The 21,568-nt window shown below is 41.0% G+C and overlaps 1 protein-coding gene across 4 annotated transcripts in view; it reads left to right on the plus strand.

Moving 5' to 3' along the window:
* The window catches only part of WDR7 (WD repeat domain 7), a 353,722-nt gene that overhangs the window by 239,728 nt on the left and 92,426 nt on the right, over positions 1-21,568 (plus strand). For all 4 annotated transcript variants that reach the window (XM_061400296.1, XM_061400294.1, XM_061400297.1 and 1 more), the window contains 4 exons: positions 194-380; positions 11,880-11,997; positions 13,988-14,137; positions 14,904-14,986. In XM_061400296.1, the coding sequence (XP_061256280.1) occupies positions 194-380; positions 11,880-11,997; positions 13,988-14,137; positions 14,904-14,986 (538 nt within the window). The remainder of the gene's footprint in view (positions 1-193; positions 381-11,879; positions 11,998-13,987; positions 14,138-14,903; positions 14,987-21,568) is intronic.

Raw genomic sequence — 21,568 nt, forward strand, 5'->3', positions numbered from 1 at the left:
ATAAAGATACTCTCTTTAAAGTACATGGCTAAACAAACTGTAAACTTGAGATGTTTTATAGTCTTACTATTCAAAACTCCTTCTCAATTAAAAAAGGTAAATCCAAAGTGGTTTATATTTTGAAAATATAGTTCAAAGAGAACATCACAAAGAAAATTACTTTATCGCTCTGTCTTTTGTTTTGTAATTTTAGGTAAGGCCCTGACATTTCTTCTGCTGCAGCCGCCAAGCCCTAAGCTTCCTCCACACAGTACCATCCGCAGAACAGCCATTGATCTGATTGGACGTGGTTTCACAGTCTGGGAGCCTTACATGGATGTGTCTGCTGTCCTTATGGGGCTTCTTGAACTTTGTGCTGATGCCGAGAAACAACTTGCCAAGTACGTGCTCCATTTTCAGTTCATTTGGCTTCTGTTGGTTTTGTTTGGTTTTAGCAGAGGTCAATGATTATAATTTTTTTTTATAATTTTTAAATTTATAAAAATAATTTGGGGGGGAATTTTTAAAATGCCAAAAAATAGACCAGTATCTCAATATATGAAATTTTGGAAGTAGACAATTAAAGGGAGATATGTTTCTGTCATTTTAATACAATTGAGATTTAGCTGTAAGCCAATGAATGATTTATCTGTGACATAGGTTTAAATTTATTTTTATTGCACTTTGAGATATTATCAGCTAATAATAGTATAAACATATCATATATGGAAAATAATACATATGTTTCCTCAAAATGATGTACGGATACAAAACATGGCCCAGTTGTTGGGGGAATTACTCCTTTGCCCTCACGTTAATTTTTAAACCTACTTTACTGAGGTTTCATCTGCACACAGTCGTCGATCAGCCCTCGGGGGCTGCAGTGGTCCAGGGAAGCAGGGACGAGAGCAGTGGAAAAGGAACAGGAGCTGAGGCAGTGCCTAAAATGCAACTGAGGCCGGTGCTAGAAGTTAGTATTGACTTGAGAACCCAGCCTCCTGACTCCCGGAGGAAGTCTTTCTTGTTTTGTGTTGATGGTGTAAGTCACATAGAATATGAGACTGACCACTGAGTCCCTCTCAGAGGACACCATTCAGTGACGTTGACTGCACTGACAGTTATGCCGTCACGAGCACTCCCTGGTTCGCAGGTGTGGTCACCCCGATGGAGACTCCACGTCCATGGAGAAGTCACTTCTCGTTCTCTCCTCCCAGCGGCCCTGACAATCTTCCGTCTCTGTGAAGTTGCGTGTTGTGGCCGTTTCACATAGATGGAGTTATATAGTATGTGGTCTTTTGTGTCTGACTCCTTTCACTTAGCATAATGATTCCAAGGTCTGTTCCGTTCACGTTGCAGCCTCTTTTCAGTGCTTCGTTTCTTTGTATGGTCGAGCGACATTCCATTCTGTTGATTTACGGCATTTTATTTCTCTGTCCATTGATGGTCATTTGGGTTATTTCTGCTCTATTCCACTGTTGTGAACAGAGCTGCTATGAAAATTCAAATTCATGTAGATGTATTTGTGTGAACAGCTACTTTCATTTCTCTTAAGTAGAGACCTCAAAGTGGCATTGCGGGGTCACATGATAATTCTGGGTGTAACCTACTAAGATGAGTCACCAAGCTGCTCTCCACAGCGCCTACACAGCTTTCTATGTGTACTACCAGCGCGCAAGAGTCATCTTCTCTACATCCTCACCACCACCTGTCTTCTGTTTTTGCTGTTGCTTTTCGAGCATAGCCATCCTAGTGCGAGTGAAGCCTAGTGGTGGGAATGCTTGCCTCCGCATCTGCCTCGCGATGCCTTTCTCAGTGGACAGGCGGATCTTGTTTCATTGTGCATAGCTTCACTGTGTTCTGCAGATACTGGGTTTTTGTGTTGTTGTTTTTCTTTTTACAACTCAAATGTTTGTGCTGACCCTGCATCAAGGAAGTCTTTTGGCACCATTTTTCCAACAGCATTTCATCATTCATGACTCTGCGTCTTGTTTTGGTAATTCTAGCAGTATTTCACACTTTTTTTTATTATTGTATTTGTTATGGTTATCTGAAGTCAGTAATCTTTGATGTTATTTTTGTAACTAGTGTGACCTTTTTAGCAATAATGTATTTTTAAATTAAGGGATATACATGTTAAGAAATACTTAATAATATTGCGTCCTTAATAGCCTACAGTATAGTATAAACATACTTTTTATATGCTTGCTGAGAAGCTAAAAAATTCACGTGATTCACTTTATTGTGATACTTGCTTTACTGCAATGCTCTGGAATTGAACCTACAATATCTTCTGGGTCTGCTTGTTACTGTTATCACCTCTTTTGATTTTTTTTTAGTGAACGATATTTCATTCTTATCATTATTAACCTTTAAAAAAAGCTAGAGTTCTCCACCCTTTTCTCCATGGCTGCTTCTCTCATATCCATGCTCTGGGCCTGTCTCTCTGCTGGCTACTCTGTGCTCAGAAGTGGACAGCAGAGCAGCAGCTGAAGGCTCGACTGGGATGCCGTGACTTTATCCTCAGGCTGGGCATCCCCGTATCAAAGTCCCAAGACTGCTGAGTAGGGGAAGGGAATTCATTTCAAACCTAAGCAGCTGCCCTCCCTGGTCACATCCTGTCCTACCACCATGCTTCCTAAGCCTCACCTCCGAGTCTCCTCGCTCAGCGCCCTTCATCAACTTATTTCACCTCTCACCTCAGTTCCATCTACAAGCTGGGCTAATTAAACACCTGCATCATAAGACTGATGGTAGGTGAGTTCGTATTTGTCAAGTGCTTAGGAGAGCACTTAGCACATATTAAGAGATTGGATGGATGTTGCCATCTGATGTTGGGCAGGGGGTGTGGATGGTGATGCCGTTGTCATTGTCCTGGTGTTCAACAGCTGAAGAGACACCCATTTTTAGAATGATCACTTCCGCATAAGGGCAACCATGATAATTTCTCTACACAGGAGGCCTGAACGTTCTTGATTGACTTTAAGGAGTAGGAGGGACAATGAGCCCCTGAGTTGGCAGTAGTCGTAAGAGGCAGCTGGCCTTTGTGCAAAGCCCGACGTGTATTTTCAATCTTTCATCCTCCCCTTGGCCGCAGCTGTGGTTGACACCTTCACAGAGTCAACAGAATGGCTGCTATTACCTCAGCTCTCCTGGTTACCTTGCTGCTGCTGCTGCTGCTGCTGCTAAGTCGCTTCTGTCATGTCCGACTGTGCAACCCCATAGACGACAGCCCACCAGGCTCCCCCGTCCCTGGGATTCTCCAGGCAAGAACACTGGAGTGGGTTGCCATTTCCTTCTCCAATGCAGGAAAGTGAAAAGTGAAAGTGAAGTCGCTCAGTCGTGTCTGACTCTTAGCGACCCACGGACTGCAGCCCACCAGGCCCCTCTGTCCATGGGATTTTCCAGGCAAGAGTACTGGAGTGGGGTGCCATTGCCTTCTCTGCCTGTTTACCTTGAGAAGCCTTTAATAGTTTTGATTGTCCAGAATTTGCTTCAACAGAATTTTATAGCCTATTTTCAAATCTGGTCCAAACACAATTTCAATAATTATGCAGTCTTGTGTTGTTGCCTGGGAGAAGTGATAGGTTTTCATTTTAGGCTAACCATTTAATATTTTATTTTGTGTTTAAATAAATTCACACAAAGCTTATATCAGCAAACATAAAGATGTGCTGTGCTTTATCTACATGGAGTATGTCTACAGACACCAATGCTTGGGTTCTCAGTAGGTAATTTAAATCTTGCTTTTACATCCTTTTCTGTTATGAAGGTTAGTATAACTCTCTCCACACAGCTCTGAATAAATGAACGTATCAGCATGTAGCCTTGAGGAGTCCAATGTAATTTTCATCGTGATAAATTGCATAATAAGCAAGAAAATGTTTGCTTATTAATCTATAACAAGACTTAGATTGAAAATGGCCTGTTCCATCCCCGACACCCTTGGTACAGGCTGCAGAAGGACTGAGATGCAGCGAAGCAGAGCAGCGAGGGTGACTGGGCACCTTCTCCCGGTGCCCATGGACCACCCCTCCTGTGCCTGGCTAACTGCACGCACGATAACAGCGCCCAGCCGCCTCACTCCTGACTGTGATCTTAAGCTTGCTTTATGAAGAAGCCTTTATGTTAGGCTTCTCTTTTTAAAAAGAAAAAAAAAAAAAATGCAAGAGTGCTTCCCTCTTTATTCCAATTCTTGTGAGTGTATGGAGGAGCTTCTGGGCAGGGCAGCTCACTCAGGCTGCTACTGACTTCTGAAGGACACCCGTGAGGGGAGAGTTTCTGTCCTTCCCTCAGTCCCCTGCATCAACATCCTGTGTCAGGGAGGACTCCTGAGAGGGCTTCTGAAAAGCCACATATGGCTCAAGACGAGTAGAGCATTCTCCCAGAATTAAGGTTTTTAATTTCAAAATAGGACTTTAAAATCTTACCTCTTTGGAATCAAAATAAAGCCAGCTGTTTTCAAACATTTTGCCAAATTTTAAACTGTGTTTATTAACTAAGCAAGCATCTATGGAAGGGACAGTGTTAGGTGCCATATGTAGTGACAAAGTAACAGGAGACCAAGATCCTTGAGGGCCCTTGCAGTCTTACAAGAAAGAGAAGATCTTACAGGAAGGAGGAGAGTAAATGGTATGGACATTCAGAGCGTGGCTGATAAATTATAGAGGGGCACCCAGACAGCACCCAAAGAAGAGTGTCAGTTGAATCTTCATTCAGTGATTGTGAAAAGGACGGGACAGACGGGAAGGCACAGGTGTGCTCCAGGGAGGCTGACGAGCAGCTCCACACGCAGGAAAGTGAAAGGAAGCATTCTTTTTTAGCTAATTTTATTCATTAATTTCTCACAGAACTTAAACCCTGGGATGCCCCCATCAAAATCTTGAACATAATTGCCTTCCTCGTCATCTCTAGGGAATAGAATTGGGGTCAAAGAGAGGATTACTTTTACCTTTTTCTATATTAAAAGACTGTAAAAATGATTACAAAAGATAATGAAATGACTCTCAGAGAGGTGCTTTCTCTTGTCCTCAGTAACACTGTGGTCAGTGGAAAAGGTGAGGTTCAAACCCAGTCTCACTGATAACCAAAAGCCACGCTCCCACCACTGTGTCATCTACATCTGAAATTGTACACCCAGAGAAGTAAAGACCAATGGAGCACTCAGCTTAAAACCGCCGTAAAACTACCTATGAAAAGGAACTTGGGCTTCTCTGGTGGCGCGATAGTAAAGAATCTGCCTGCCAGTGCAGAAGACGTGGGTTTGATTCCTGAGTCAGGAACATCCCCTGGAGAGGGAAATGGCAATCCACTCCAGTATTCTTGCCTGGGACATCCATGGGCAGAGGAGCCTCGTGGGCTACAGCCCATGGGGTTGCAAAAGAGTTGGAGACAACTCAGCAACTCAACAACAACATGAAAAGGACTTACAAGGGATCAACTCAGAGTTTTCAGATTTCAAAATCATTTGCATCAAGAATTTTGTGCCTTCTGAAAATTAAAAGCGAAAGTCGCTCAGTCATGTCTGACTCTTTGTGATCCCATGGAATTCTCCAGGCTAGAATACTGGAGTGGGTAGCCTTTCCCTTCTCCAGGGGATCTTCCCAAAACAGGGATCAAACCCAGGTCTCCTGCATTACAGGCAGATTCTTTACCAGCTGAGCCACCAGGGAAGCCCAAGAATACTGGACTGGGTAGCCTATCCCTTCTCCAGTGGATCCATTTAAATATCAGTAAGCTTTTTGACTGTTTGGGCGTTGTATTATGTGTTTATTCTTATGTATTTAAACACCTGTTATATGATTTGCATTGTCATTTACAATAAGCATTTAATGAAGTCCTAGAATTTTAGAAACATAACTCTGCTTCAGCAACATGCAATCTGTTGCCCTTAGTATTTATTAAGTAAAAGTAAGTTGTAGAAATTAAACAACTTACCTGAGGTTACACCAGTCCTCTGAGGGCTAAGGCCATCACTTAGGTCTCCTACTGCTCCCGTACCACATGATTATGTCAGCCTTGGTTTAATGAGTGATCCACAGGTAGAATCTTACGAGAGGAATTTCTAAAATTAATAATTACGGGCTTCTTATTCATGATGAACTGTTTAACTGAACATGGAAGCTGCACCTCATTGAAATCATACGTTGCCCCATCCCTTGCTAACTCTGAAAAAATAGAAACATACACAGTATTATCTTTTTTATAAATCCATGATTATTTAGATCAACATGGTCATGAACATATGGATAAAATGTTAGAAACAGTAGAAAATACTACCTTTTTAGATAATAAAGTACAGAAGGATCCTTGGGCTCTTGTATGTGCTGCACTCTGTGATTCTGATTCCAGTTGTCCTGATTCATGTTGCCGACCTTTACCTGAAGGAGACCAGCAGACCAGGGCCAACCCTGCAGCTGAAAGTGCCAGACTCTCACCTCGTACTGCTGTGATGGAGGGGTGTGGATAAACTCCACCAAGCCTGTTGCTTTTCTGTAACATTTACAGTTGCCAGACTTTGAGAAAGAAACATACAATCACTGGAAACCACACATGCTTGGATAGCATAGACAAGTGCTTTATGTTAGAATGATTCTTTTTGAATGATATGAAATAGAGTTGGAGAAAAAGAATTGACATTTTAACTTCAAATCTTGAGCATGTTTTTTAGATTTGAGAGCCAGAGAGTAAAGAACACATCATACAAACAGGTGCTTTAAGCTTCCATATTCGAATTATTTTTCCTATTCACATGACATTTATTTCTAATAGAAAGTTTGTAATTAGAGGAAACCACTTATCTAAATCTGCCTGCAATGAGGGAGACCTGGGTTCAAACCCTGGGTTGGAAAGATCTCCTGGAGAAGGGAATGGCAACTCACTCCAGTACTCTTGCCTGGAGAATCCCATGGACAGAGGAGCCTGGTGAGCTACAGTGCATACGATCACAAAGAGTTGGACATGACTGAGTGACGCTGTCTCTCACACACACGCATATACACACACTTATCTAAATCATGTTGGCATAGATTTTAATCATTGTAAATGTATACATCATATAGGAAGTATGTCTAAAATATAAGTACTTGTTGGAGGAATTACTACCTTTGAGTTTAGGAAATTAGTGCCACCTGTGACTTACCAGATTCCAGTCCCACATGACAAAGAGGAGTTGCTGACTTCTTGCTACATTTAGGACAATTGTTAATACACCTGTTTTACCAGGAATAGGTAGGAAGGAATTCCCAGATGATCTGTAATTATGCCTTTACAAAATAATTTTAGTCTTTATTTTAGAGGGGGAGCATTTTCAGTCCCTGCTGCTGTTCATCTTAGGTCACTCAGGCTGCCATAACAAAGCATGTAGATTGGGTTACTTAAACAGCAGACACGTAGTTTTCACAGTCCTGGAGGCTGGGAGAGTCAAGATCAGGATGCTATGAAGACCTCTTTCTGAGGTCCCTTCTCTTGGCTTCTAGGCGCTGCCATCTTGCTGTGTCCTAACATGACTTCTTTGTGGCCAGGATTGGAAGAGAGAGACAGAGCAAGCTCTCCTGTGTCTCTCCTAAGGGCACTAATCTCATCACAAGGGCCCCACCCTCATGGCCTTATCTAATTATCTCCTTAGAGGCCCAGCTCCATATACTATCATCTTGAATCCTGAGGCATCAACATATGAATTTCAGGGAAACACAAGCTTTCGGTCCGTAACTATCTTGACTGTGATTTGCAGGTTATTCTATGAAAGTTTAAGTGTTTTTCCCCCTGGAACATTCCCCTACAGCATTCCTTAATTTGATAGATGGGGAAGTCTGACGACTGTAGGAAGTGCCATTTAACTGAAGTGGTCTTACATGTAACTTTTAAAAAGCGTTTACCTCCATGGGGTAAGGATTAGAACAGGATTAATGAGCAGTCAGGTAAGGAATGTGCTTGGCCTGAGTGGACTCTTTTTCTGTTCATGGTTTTTATCTATAATATCTATCATCTCTGGTATTTCATATTGGATATATATTCTGAAATGCTGAGTAAAACGGAGTGTGGCATATCATATTTTTCAGAATAAAGACTGAAACCAAGACCCATCCTATAAACCTATATAACAAATGATCTGCATAACAGCCAGATGAGCTGGATCAGGCGAAAAGATGAAGTTCTGTGTTTATACAGATTCCAGAATAAGACAGACACTCCCTTTCATTTCAAGCCTCGGATAGTATGATCCTTCCTTGTTCAGTTAGAATCTCACATTATAATATATCACACACCCAGCACACTTTTGACTTTCAAGATAACTACATGCAGAATTAGACTTTGTCTGTTGGGACTACCAGATCAATTACTTTGACTTCATTGCCTGGTCAATTCAGTCAAATAACTGGCTTAAGTGAATTTTTTTTTCCTGCTGAATACCAGGTAACTTCATTTAGTGCATAGCTATTGAGCTACTACTATGACCAAGGGCTGTACTAGGTACACAGTGGAGGGAAAAGGGGATACACAGGATTCGAAGGCATGGTCCCAGTCTGTGTATTGGCTCACAATGCAAAACTAATTCAGAATGAGAGTCAGTGCTCAGGACCCGGAATAAACAGGTTTTGTCGTTGGTTGTTTTGTTTCAGTCGACGTCACTGAGTGCTCAAGCAATTGCGGAATACCACATGGGCTTCCACAGAGTTGAACAGAGCGGACGGAGGAGAGTATGCCAGTGGGGAAAGGGGGTGGTGGAGAAGCATTCGCAAAATACTGCGATTGAAAAGGAATGAGTTTCAGGGACCAGCTTTGAAATTAGTCTGGCCGTGGGAGCATGGGTGTGCAGATGACAGAGTGATAAATTAGCGAAACTAGATTATGGAGGGTCTGGAATCTCCAACCGAGGAGTTTAAGATTTTTCTAAGCACCCAGACCCACTGAAGTTTTTAAGCAGGTTAACCATGAAATAAAGCTGGTGCTCTGGGAAGATTACTCCAGCAGTGGTGCACTGAAGAGACTGTCGATGGGAAAGGCAAGGTTTCTCTTCTTCCCCTGTTGCCTGGGTGACTCCTTTCTGTTATCATGCTCACAACCCACCCGCTTGTGCTCAGTGGATACTCTGAGGGTCACTGCAGAGCCCTGACCTCAGAGCAATAGCTGCGTCCCCATTCTGAGTTCCTGGCCTCAGACCGCCAGGCACTGAGGACAGGCATCCCTCAAATGCACACACCGGCATCTCTACCAACTGTTGGGTGGTCCAGCTTCCATGGAGTGCAGTGGCTAGCACTGTGATGTCTTTGGTTAGCTTCGTTCCTTGTTACCCTATAACTTCTTTTCTTAACCTCATGCTTTACCACTTTGCTTCCTGTAAGAAGTTTGCCAATTTCCCCAAATTCACAAGGTCATTTGCTGAGCAGGAGGAAAGGTGGTGTATGACTAAGCCTTTCACTTGAAACCAGTGACCAGCAGGTTGATCTCGTTCTCTTTGTCTCTATTTCTCTGGTGAGAAGAAGCATCTTTTGCAACTGTAATATGTCAGATGCAGGACTAGACGTTTTTGCATCTTGTTAGCTGATTCATTCTTCTCATCAACCTGGTGAAATCAATATTCTAATAGACCCATTTTCTAGACACTGTTCTGCTATTTGTAGACATTGTTCTGCTGTTTAGTACAGTCGCTCTCTATTACAACTTAATCTGCACACCAGTGGATATCCATGCATCCCATGTATTCATTGATACAGAATAACACAGAGCGAAGGTCCCTGTCTTATGATATACCACTAGAAACCTCTCTCGGGGATGCAGTCTAGCCAGGTATCCTAAACTGCTGAATTTAGCCATGTTACCAGTCCATTCATCCAGTTAAGCGCAGTGTCGTCCAGCCACTCCCCATCTATTTTCTCGAGGGGTTGGCTGTCCTAAAAGATGTTACTCTGTTACCTCGACTCCTCACTGAACTTCCCTGGACCTAATTTCTGCTTTGTAAACTGCGGGTATCACCACCTTACAGGGATGTGCTGGGCAGATGCAGAAGGACCTGAGGTGGCACAGGGCAGCCCCGCCTCCACCTTCGCTCCATGTCCAGTTCTTCTCCTTGCATGCCTCCCCAGTGGGGCCGGGCCACCCTGGAAACAGACACCCCTTCTCCCTGGCTGACTGCTAGGGGGTCTTTCCAGCTTCAACATCCTGTGATTTCATTCAGTTCGAGAAAGCTGATTTAGGTTTGATTAGAATTAGTCAGTTAACATACCACTGTGTCATCAGCACCCACTCATCCACATTGACGAAACATCCTAGAGTATGTGAAATCAGTTTGGCATTTGACGTTTTTAAAACAGCCTAATCGTGATCTGAACTTTGCAGTAATTTTGCAAGCAGTCTAGCCCGACACTACTCACATAGTGAACATTCCTTTTCCTGAATTCTCAAATAGCAACATTCAGTCCAGAAGAGAAGCTGCCTTCCTGCGGAGCCCCCTTCTCTGTGCAGCTCCTGTGGGGTCCCCAGGGCCTCAGGGTCACCCGTGGGGGTGATGCGCCCCCAGCGGGTCCCTTCTGGTTATTGTTCAGTGTGTGTGTCTGTTCTCAGCTCACATCTGTCTTTTTTGTGGTAAGCATCAAAGGACAGCTCTCCCTTGTCCTCTGCTCTGAGTTTCTACTCTGTGTCTGCTCTAGGTTTGGAAAAAGTAGAGACACGTACAATACCAGTCAAAGATTAAAGCGGTGTAACAGTTGCAACAAAATACGCAGAATATTCTATAATCAATTTGCTTTCTTTTAACAGTGATGGGAATGCCTATGTGATGCCTCTTTATTCTCAACCAAAAGTTAATATAATGATTCATTGATTAACTACAGAGATACTTATAAAGTTCTTACAGATTTTTAGTAACTGTAAGTCAGTTGACACATGAAGCACAAAAACTTATTTAATTGGAGCAGGACAGATCTTAATATAATTTCATGCAGATATTTAAATATCAATGTGATTTAACTAGAGAGAGAAGCTGTTAACGGATCTCTTGCTGAGTAACAAATACACCCTCTGTACAGTTGATGTGTGGATCACATACCACATTTTAATGAAAAGTCTTAATACTTTCCACAGTAATCTATATAAAGTATAATGGAAGCTTTCAAACAAAAATATTATTTTTTATGCTCTAGGAGTGGCAAAGAAATACATGACAGTACTATCCTATAAGGAGGTAGATTTATTTCATCATGCACGTATTCTTGTATATAGCCTGGACTACATACATGTGTGTGTGTGTAATGCCATGTGTATGTTCTTTATAGAGAGAGAATAAGTGTCTGTCAACGCAATTTTTTGCAGCAATACTGAATAACTTTTGGCAGAACACGCTAATCAGTAACTTGATTCTGAGAGTGTTGACTCTGGGGTATACTAGCACATCTGAGGATATATTAATACAAACTAGAACACAATTCTGTCATTTTCAGCTCTTCTGGTAATTTAATGGACAGGAGTGAGTTCTGCTTCCTCTCAGATATAGGCCTTAAATACAACCTTTTAACTTGCCCTTATAAGCCAACTATATTACCTTTAACTTTTTCAAGGAAAAAAAAAATTGAAAATGCCCTTCGCAATATTCTTTCTTCCCTGACTCAGAGCTCAGTGATATGTATGCAGTGCTAGTTCCTGATAATTTGTTAACAAGGCATCTTTAACATTTTGGACAGATGCACATACTGTTTTCAATCTTCACGGTTAATTATTCGATTTTGTATTTGATGCCAGAACACCCTGACTTCTAATCACCGCTCATTGTTGCAAGTCCATTATATTCTAACTGTTTGAGTGCTCCCATTGACCTTGAACTGACATTATAAGCTGTGTCTAATCTTTTCAGTCTATATTTCTAATGCTTCTTTTCTCTTTTCCCTTTTTTTCTGATCCCTGTTTAGCATCACAATGGGGCTGCCTTTGAGCCCCGCCGCCGACTCCGCCCGCTCCGCACGGCATGCCCTCTCCCTCATTGCCACGGCCAGACCACCGGCCTTCATCACCACCATCGCCAAAGAGGTGAGAGCAACTTCTCAGTGGGCTCTGTCCTCTCATTTAGAGGAATGAGTTCACATTGTCAGCCGAGGCTCCATGTGCAGATAATCCTTCCAGTTTGTTCTGGAACAATGCAAGTTAATAATTTAGCACTGGGATGAATGCATATGTACCTGTGTGCACACATGCTGAATTCCATGGCGGTGCATTCGTTACTTGGGCTTTTGCATTCATTTCTGTTCTCAAAGTTAATTCACTTGTAAATATTTGCCAGCTATTTCTCAATCTGAAATATAGCAGACATGTTCAAATTAAAATCTATTAAAGGTACCCACGGTATCTACCTGTAATCAAAACTGAACTTATTTAACACTGGCTGTCCAACTGTAAACAAAAATGTAAGTCATAAACTTGCTAATTGTTTTTCCTATGGCATGTCACAGATAAAGACTTGAATGCCAATTGATTCCCACATTCTTAGTGTTCTAACTAATTGGCTACATCTAACTGAAAAACTAGTAAAGAACAATGAACCAATTATAGAGTCTTTCCTGTAGGTCTTAGTAGTAGGAGAGAAGGCAAGGGAGATAAGCTCCTAAATTTTCTTTGAAGGTTTCTTCCGTTTCAGCATGAGTAATGTGCAGACTCGGTGTCCGCAGGGCATGGCCTCTGCCTGAGTTCTTTTTCCTGTAGCTATGATGAATTTTTAAAATGCTAAATAAATACCTCTGAGCCTGCCCTGATAACCTACAACCTATTGGGCCTATGTCTGCCCCAGAGCCATCCTTAATAGGCGTGCAGCAAAAATTTCTGATGTGAATATAGCTAGAAGGAAATGGCAGCCCACTCCAGTATTCTTGCCTGGAGAATTTCATGGACAGAGGAGCCTGGCGGGCTACAATCCATGGGATTGCAAAGAGTCAGACACGACTGAGCAGCTAACACACACACATAGCTAGAAGGGAGGAGGAAGGCAGGGCCTAATAGCAGATTGAGTTTCAATGAGGCAGTGGGACTTTGAATTCACATCTAAAATGGATTTGCAGACTGAGGGGCTGTGTTTTCTAATAGTGCGTAGTGTTACAGTGAGAGTCTATTATGCAGAGATAATAATATTGAATATACTAAATAAGCCTTACGTCAGTCCCACCCAGATACAAGTTCTATAAATACCAGACCTTAAACTGCCTCTTTAAAGAGAATAAGCAAGTATTCTATATTGATTGTGTTTTTGAACTTAATTTTCGCCATTCACATATGAGTATTTTTATTTTTTTAAACGTTTTATTTTATACTGGAGTGTAGCCGATTAACAATGTTGTGATACTTTCCTAGTACGGACATGGTATCTAGACTGAGGGAGTGTTAGTCAGGAGCATGTACGCTCAGTTACTCAGTCACACCTGACTCTTTTGCAACCCCGTGAACCGTAGCCCTCCAGGCTCCTCTGTCCCTGGGATTTTCCCAGCAAGAATACTGGAGCGGGTTGCCATTTCCTCATTGATAAAGAATTTACCTACCAATGCAGAAGACACAGGTTCCATCCCTGGGTTTGGACGATCCCTGGATAAGGCGTTGGCAACCCACTGCAGTTCTCTGGCCTGGGAAATCCCAGGGACAGAGGACCCTGGCAGGTACAGTTCATGGGGTTGCAAAGAGTCGGACACGACTTAGCGACTAAACATCAACAACAGTCCCCTAATTGCTACCCACCTCAATGCCAAATATACAAAATTTGCAAAACTTCAGTTTGTCTCTTTTTAAAAATGTCACGATCAGTTAAAGACTCATATAATACCCAAGAACTAAAATTCCATTAGGAAATACATACTGAGTATTTATTGTACTAAGTACTTTCTTTTGCAATTAAAAGTGTTTCCTGACCTACCCGCAAGACGTTTGTTCTTGTTGACTTTTCTTTCTATTGTATTAGTAAGTGAAAAATAACCCAGCGGCTAGAAATGTGAAGTCTGTGAGGCATCGACCTTATCTACAGCCTGGAAATGTTTTCTAGGTGCACAGACACACTGCTCTCGCTGCAAACACCCAGTCTCAACAGAATATGCACACCACCACTCTTGCCCGAGCGAAAGGGGAAATTCTGAGAGTCATTGAAATTCTTATTGAAAAGATGCCGACAGATGTCGTGGACCTTCTTGTGGAGGTAATAATGTTCTGGTTTTTTTCTTTTTAAATATGTATTTAATTGCACCAGCTCTTAGTTACAGCACGTGGGTTCGTTAGTTGCAGCACATGGAATCTGGTCCCCTGACAGGGATGGAACCCGGCGGACTCCCTGCATTGGGAGCATGGGGTCCTCCTAACCACTGGGCCACCAGGGAAGTCCTAAGAATATTCTGTTTTATACGATACATTCAAAGCCTAAATTAAGTACTCAAGTGTAGTAATATAAATCAGCATCTTTATTTCCAACACCTCTAAAAGAAAGAAAGGTAACTAAAGTGAACGAACTTTTTTATAATTTCTGAAGACTTTATTTAAATTTCCTCAAACCTCAAAATGATTGTTATGTCCATTTACCATTCACATGAAATTGGTCTGTATTAGAGTAATTTTTAAAGGTTATAATCTCTTTGGTATCTTTCATTATAAATAGAACATAGAGTGTGCTTAAATAAAAGCTACCTATCCTATATATAAAAATATGAAATGCCTTTCAAGTAAACAAGTCTGGTTTCTTTATTTTACTGTGTGCTGTCTTTAAAAAATGATTTTCACGGATAAGAGAAAGGATAGCCTATTGTATAAAGTAAGTATGCTATAATTTTAGTAAATATACTATAATTTTAAAGAAAACATGAAAATAAAATTATGAGAGTTTTCATGCAAATAAAGCCTAAGTTAATAATTTAAATTATGGAAAATTACGTATTTGAAACTAATTTTAAATTTGTATCTTTTCTGTAAAGGTTATGGACATCATTATGTACTGCCTTGAAGGATCTTTAGTTAAAAAGAAAGGACTTCAGGAATGTTTTCCAGCCATCTGCAGGTAAAGAAGCCTTCTATAGCATGCAAAGTAAAAAAAGTTTTAGTAACAAATAATTTTAAACTGTTTTTTGAGCAGGATGAGTTAGTAATTGTGGCCAATTAGAAACCCTGTTATGAATTAATATCTGCTTACTTTCTAAAACGATTTAATTGGCTTATACTAAGAAAACACAACTATAACAGAACCACTACAAGGAGTAGGAGATAGCATCTATTAAATATGTCTATTTGTATATCCATTACCCATATTAGCTTTTATATTACAAAAAGAAGAGTTAGGAAGCTTGAAGGAGAAGATACACTTTTCAGCAATAGAAATCTTCATGCCACCTTTCTCGTAGTATATTTTATTTTTAATATAAAAGCCAGTATTTGCGTGTTCTCCTACTAAGCATAGGTGATTTCCCTATGAGAAGGAGAGCAGTTCAAAGAAACCAAGAGCAGTTAACACTTTTATAAACAGTGTTGCATAGGTGACATATAATTCTAATCGTGTGTGTGTGTGTGCATGCCCTGCTGTTGCTTCAGTCGTGTCCAGCTCTTCGCAACCCTGTGGACCATAGCCCACCAGGCTCCTCTGTCCGTGGGCTTCTCCAGGCAGGGATCCTGGAGTGGGTTGCCATGGCCGCCTCCAGGGGATCTTCGACCCCCTCCCTCATGTCTCCTGCTCTGGCAGGCAGGTGCTTTACCTTGGTGCCCCTGGGAGGCCCTCGTCTGTGTATAGCATTTATCAGTAGGAAATGAAGATTTTTTTTTTAATGTCAAAATGTAATCACGTTTATTTTTCTTTTAAAGTAGTTTTTGGTTCTTAAAATGTTTATAGCTTGAGATACACTTTTGTTAAAAATTTTTTTTAACTTCCATGTGTTCAGCAGAAATAGTGTTAATGTCTGTTGAAGTTGTTTTAGCAGTTGTTTTTGTAGAAAACAGAACAACCAGTTAGGCATCGTTATGTAACATTGTTCTTTTTAAGGTAAGCGCAGTGCTGTCCTTACTGCAGGTCTGTTCAGTTCAGTGAGCGTGCTGCGCTGGAAAGCCTGGAGTTTGCAGTGGCATTACGCAGTGCGTCCTTACACCTTCTGTATTTCCTGGCATTTCAGCAAATGTTTGCTGAGTTAATTGTACTCTGCATCCTCCCATATTTTCCCTCGTATTTACAATAGATTTTATATCCTAGTCTCTTCATTTTGCTGTTTCTGATATATGCCACCAGAGGTTAAATCACAAACACATGGAAAAAGTTTCCCTAATATGCATGTTGTACAGATGCATATTTTCTTGTGATATAGATCAGGCGTGTTAGAATACAGTAATTTTGTAAAATCATGCCATATTTAATTCTGGTTTATGTTCTTTTTATTGAAAATTATATATATTAAATCTTTTTTGTATAATTAATTGATGTTAAAAATACATGTAGCTGTTACGTTCCCAGTCAACTGTTCTCTAAGGAAACGTCTAAGCAAAAAATGGACATTTATCTGTCACTTAGCGGAAGCAAGGAAGCAGTTTTATTAGGAATTATCCTATTGAAGGTTAGCAAAGCGTTCCTTATAGCACCAGTGTCTGCTGTGAAAATAAGCCTCCTGGAGCTAAGGCGAGGAAATCATTCAGCGTTTAAAGGGCCTATCTCTGCCCTTCCCGAAAGTCTGCCTCCTCCGGCATCCTCCGTTGCTTAAGTCCCGTTCATTTCTGCCAGCCCATGTTTGTTTGCAGTTGTTTAATCACTGCAGAGGAAGGTTTCTGCCTGAATACTAAAGAAACATATATAAGCTGAATGTTAATTTTTTTTCTGATTTGGCTGAAAGCAATTGTATTTTATTAATTTGATACCATTTATTGAACACCTACTGTGTATCAGGTGCTAACTAGGCCCTGGGAATACAATGATGAATGACATGTTGTCCTCAAGGAGCACAGGGTCTAATAGGGCAGGTAGTTAAAAGATAAATAACTCCAGGGGTGAGTGCTATGTTGGATGCTGGAGGAGAATTACATACCGGGGGCAGGGTTGGGCAGCAAATGCAGTGCTTAATTCTGTATATGGGAGTCTTAAAAAGTTCACAAAGAAGAGGCAGAGTAAGAACAATAATCATAAGGGAGTCTTAGGAAGTTTCACAAAGGAGAAAACAGACTAATAATATCAATTTCGTCGTGGAAGTGAAAGTCACTCATCCGTGTACGACTTTGCAACCCCATGGACTGTATAGGCCATGGAATTCTCCAGGCCAGAATACTGGAGTGGGTAGCCTTTCCCTTCTGCAGGGGATCTTCCCAACCCAGGGATCAAACCCAGGTCTCTCGCATCGCAGGTGGATTCTTTACCAGCTGAGCCACAAGGGAAGCCCTGGAGTGGGTAGCCTATCCCTTCTCCAGGGGATCTTCCTGACCCAGGAATGGAACCGCGGCATCCTGCATCACAGGAGGATTCTTTACCAACTGAACTATCAGGGAAGCCCCAATTTCTTTTTACTGACGGAGAAAAATATTTTAATAAAAATAGCTGCCAGCAGAGACACAGATGTAAAGAACAGACTTTTGGATTCAGTGGGAGAAGTAGAGGGTGGGATGATTTGAGAGAATAGCACTGAAATATATACATGACCATATGTAAAACAGATAACCAGTGTGAGTTTGATATATGAAGTGGGACACCCAAAACCCATGCCCTGTGACAACTGGGAGGGATTTGGTGGTGGGGGAGGTGGGAGAGGGTTCCGAATGGAGGGGACACATGCATGCCTCCGGCCAGTTCATACTGATGTGTGGCAGAAACCATCATAGTGTTACAAAGTTATTATCCTCCAATTAAAATAAATAATTTTTTCTTAAAAGTGGCTGCCAAGCAAAGAAAAGGATTTGTCCTCCGCAGGGGCTTAGGGTGGTGTTGGTAGGATTAGTGGCAGGTTTTGGAAAAGCTTCACCAAAGAGTTGATGGGGTGAGCTTTGCAGAATAAATTGCTGTGTGTCATCTGGAATTACAGAAAGGATCATACCAGCAAATGTTTGGAGGCACAAAAGTGTAAGAGAGAGAATTTGGTGTGGGTAGTGACCAGAATGTAGGTTGAGGGTGGAATTCTCGCAACATGCCACCGGATAGGACTTTGAATTCTGTATGAAGATTCGAATTTGGTCATTATTCTGCAAGCATTGGAGAGTCAGCAGAGTTTAAGCAAACTCTTGCCAGAATATAGGTGATAAGGCATAATGTTATGAAGCAGGATTTTTAAAAAATTGTTTTCATTTTGGAAAATTTCAAACATATACTAAAGTAGAAGGAGTAATGTAATAAATCCCCACGAATCCATCAGTTAGCTTCAAGAATTATCAACACATGGCCAGTCTCATCTCATTTGTAACATTCTCTTGTCCCCCTTCATTTTTTAATACAGTAGGTCGTTGTTGGTTATTTATTTTAAATACAGCAGAGTGTATATGAAACATGGGGCTTCCCTGGTGGCTCAGCAGTAAAGAATCCGCCTGCCAATGCAGGAGATGAAGGTCCCTGGGTTGGGAAGCTCCCCTGGAGAAGGCAATGGCAACCCACTCCAGTGTTCTTGCCTGGAGAATCCCATGGACAGAGGAGCCTGGTGGGCTACAGTCCATGTGGTCTCAAAAGAGGCAGACACGACTTTTGTGACTCATCAGCACGTGAAACATAGGATTTATAACAAATAGTTATAAATTGAAGTAATTGACTACCTCTTATTGTGTTAGATTATTATTATTTATTAGAGTTGTGAAGATATAAGCCCCAAAGGGTCAGTGCATAAACATAGGAAGATGAGTAACAAGGTTGTAACTTGTACTAAAACTGTTAGTTGGAACAGATAATAAATCATGGAGGACTTCAGAGAACACTGAGCTTAGACAGGACCTCCTTACAGGTCGACGCCATGCCACCTACTTAGGCTGATTTGTACTCGATCAGTAAATGAACAAAAAACATGTTAACGTATCAACAGAAATAAAAATTATTTTATTGAATATCTGCCATGTTTATACCATTGTACTAGGTTCCTTACAGCACTTACATGCCCTCTGCTGCTGCTGCTGCTGCTGCTAAGTCGCTTCAGTCGTGTCCGACTCTGTGTGACCCCATAGACGGCAGCCCACCAGGCCCCTCCGTCCATGGGATTTTCCAGGCAAGAGTACTGGAGTGGGTTGCCATTGCCTTCTTCGTACATGCCCTCTACTTAGAAGTAAATTCCTTTCACTAAATATGAAACTCTAGTTAAAGTCAATGATGTGAATATCTGTGGTTCAGTCAGGTGAAATTTGGTTTTAAGATCTTTATATAATGTTGTATTCTTCTTCTTGTTTTGTTGGCTTTTGTCCTCTTTCTTTTCTTTTACCCTTTCTTAAAGATGCTATGCGTGCATGTTTAGTCACTAAGCCATGTCAGACTCTTTGTGACCTTAGAGCCTGTAGCCCACCAGGCTCCTCTGTCCATGGGGTTTTTCCCAGGCAAAAAATACTGGAGGGGGTTGCCATTTCCTTCTCCGGGAGATCTTCCGACCCAGAGATCAAACCTGGGGCTTCCACATTGGAAGGCAGATTCTTCACCACTGAGCCACCGGGGAAGCCCAGAGATGCTACGTATTTTAGCTTAGGCTGACCTCTGCAATGCTGCTGCACTACCAATGTTTAGTTGTTACAGTTAGTAGATCATAACAAGTTATAAACTTCATTTAGTATGTATGTATATATATATATTTTTAGTGAGATGATATTTGTCAAAGCACCTAGCAGAGTGCTTGTGATTTTGGTATTCAGAGAATATTAATTTCCGGGGGGAGTGTTTTCTCTAGCCAAACAATAATGCAAAAACCCAAAATATGTGTAAGAAATTAGTTAATATTTATCTGAGAGGATTTTATATCCCTAAAAAGTACAGGATGGCATTATTATCATTTTCATATAGGTAAAAAATGGATTTATTTCCCAAATATTAAATAATTTTTAGTCAGTGTTATAAAGATGCTTTTCATATCTTAAGTTGTATTAATTCCATCAGGAACCTAGTATACCTGGTATATCTGATATCCTGAAGTCATTGACTGTTTTTAAATCAAAAGTACTCTCATTTGGGTTATACATAAAATTCACTCTTTTCTGAGTACCAAGATGGATTAGCATCATCAAATGTGAAATGACCCTAAGATTGGTTTTCCTGTTTTTCAGTTTTGTTTTTTAACCTTGACCAGTAGGCTTTGATTCTGATATGCATCTGGATTTTGAGTTTTCAGTTTAGAATTTTAAAACTTGAATGTCGTAATTTCTCTAATATTATCTTCATTGTTAGTAACTTGGCAGGTATTTTTTAGATTGCATATAAAATTTCCGTTGGGTTGCTGTCTTGAAAATCTTAGGCTTAAACTCAGGCTGACCTCTGAATTGTTTGTTGCTATATACCAACAGTCAGTTTATTCAGATTTGCTTGTTTATTCATTTATTTACTCAGGTTTATTAATGATTATATGACTTAATATATAATTTAATGAATAGTGACCCCATCCACTGAACTATGTTTTAATTAAATTTTTGTCCTGTGACATATATACTCAAACAAGTTTAAGCTATAAATTGTAAATCTAATGAAAGAAAATAGGACAGATGCAGAAAGTTTGATTTTTTTTCTAATTTTGTTCATATAATTTTCTATCAGCTGTTAAAACTTCTTGTAATGTCTTCTGCTTGAAAACAGAAATGGATTAGAACATGTGCCCAGTAAAATTTAATAGAATTTTTCCTGTCACTGACCCAAAAGCATGTGTTGATATTAAAACATGAGGTTATAGCACTGTATTAATGTATAATTTGCCAGAGTCGAAAGTGAATGTGTTAATCATTCAGTCGTGTCTGACTCTTTGCGATCCCCTGGAGTGTAGCCCACCAGACTCCTGTCCATGGGCTTCTCCAGGCAAGAATACTGGAGTGGGTAGCCATTCCCTTCTCCAGGGGATCTTCCTGACCCAGGGATTGAATCCAGGTCTCCCACATTGCAGGCGGATTCTTTACCGTCTGAGCCACCAGGGAAGCCCAAATTGCTGAAGTATAGGTTTATATCTCAACTTCTTGGCATCATGTGTATAAAGAGGGGCCAACCATCAATGCCTCTGTCACAATCTGCAGATGATAGAGCAGTTGTTCAAGAGGAACACACCTGTTTGTAGGACTGAGATCAACATGGAGTTGAGAGTCCTCAGAAGAATTTCCACCCACGGTGGTTGAATCTGTGGATGTGGGGCCCTTGAAAACAGAGAGCCAACTGTCATAAAACATTTTATGTAAGAGTTAGAGCATTCACAGACAGCCAAGGACAGTAGTTCATAGACCCAACTGTTTTAGGGATTTTGGGACTCTCAAGAATGTGTTGGGAAAGAGCTCTCACGAGTGAATATTAAAATACATTCCATGCCTACTAGCTGAGAGAACTGAAGACACTCGTAATAAATGCTCACTCTCTGTTTGGTCCTCTGAGGAGTAATGAGCTCTTCAGTGTAGTTCCTGGATGATCTTCAAGAGAAGTACCTGATTTCGAGACTCTGCTTGAGACCCACTGCCTCCGACTATCCTGAAG

The sequence above is a fragment of the Bos javanicus genome, chromosome 24, assembly GCF_032452875.1.
Source record: "Bos javanicus breed banteng chromosome 24, ARS-OSU_banteng_1.0, whole genome shotgun sequence".
NCBI lineage: Eukaryota > Metazoa > Chordata > Mammalia > Artiodactyla > Bovidae > Bos > Bos javanicus.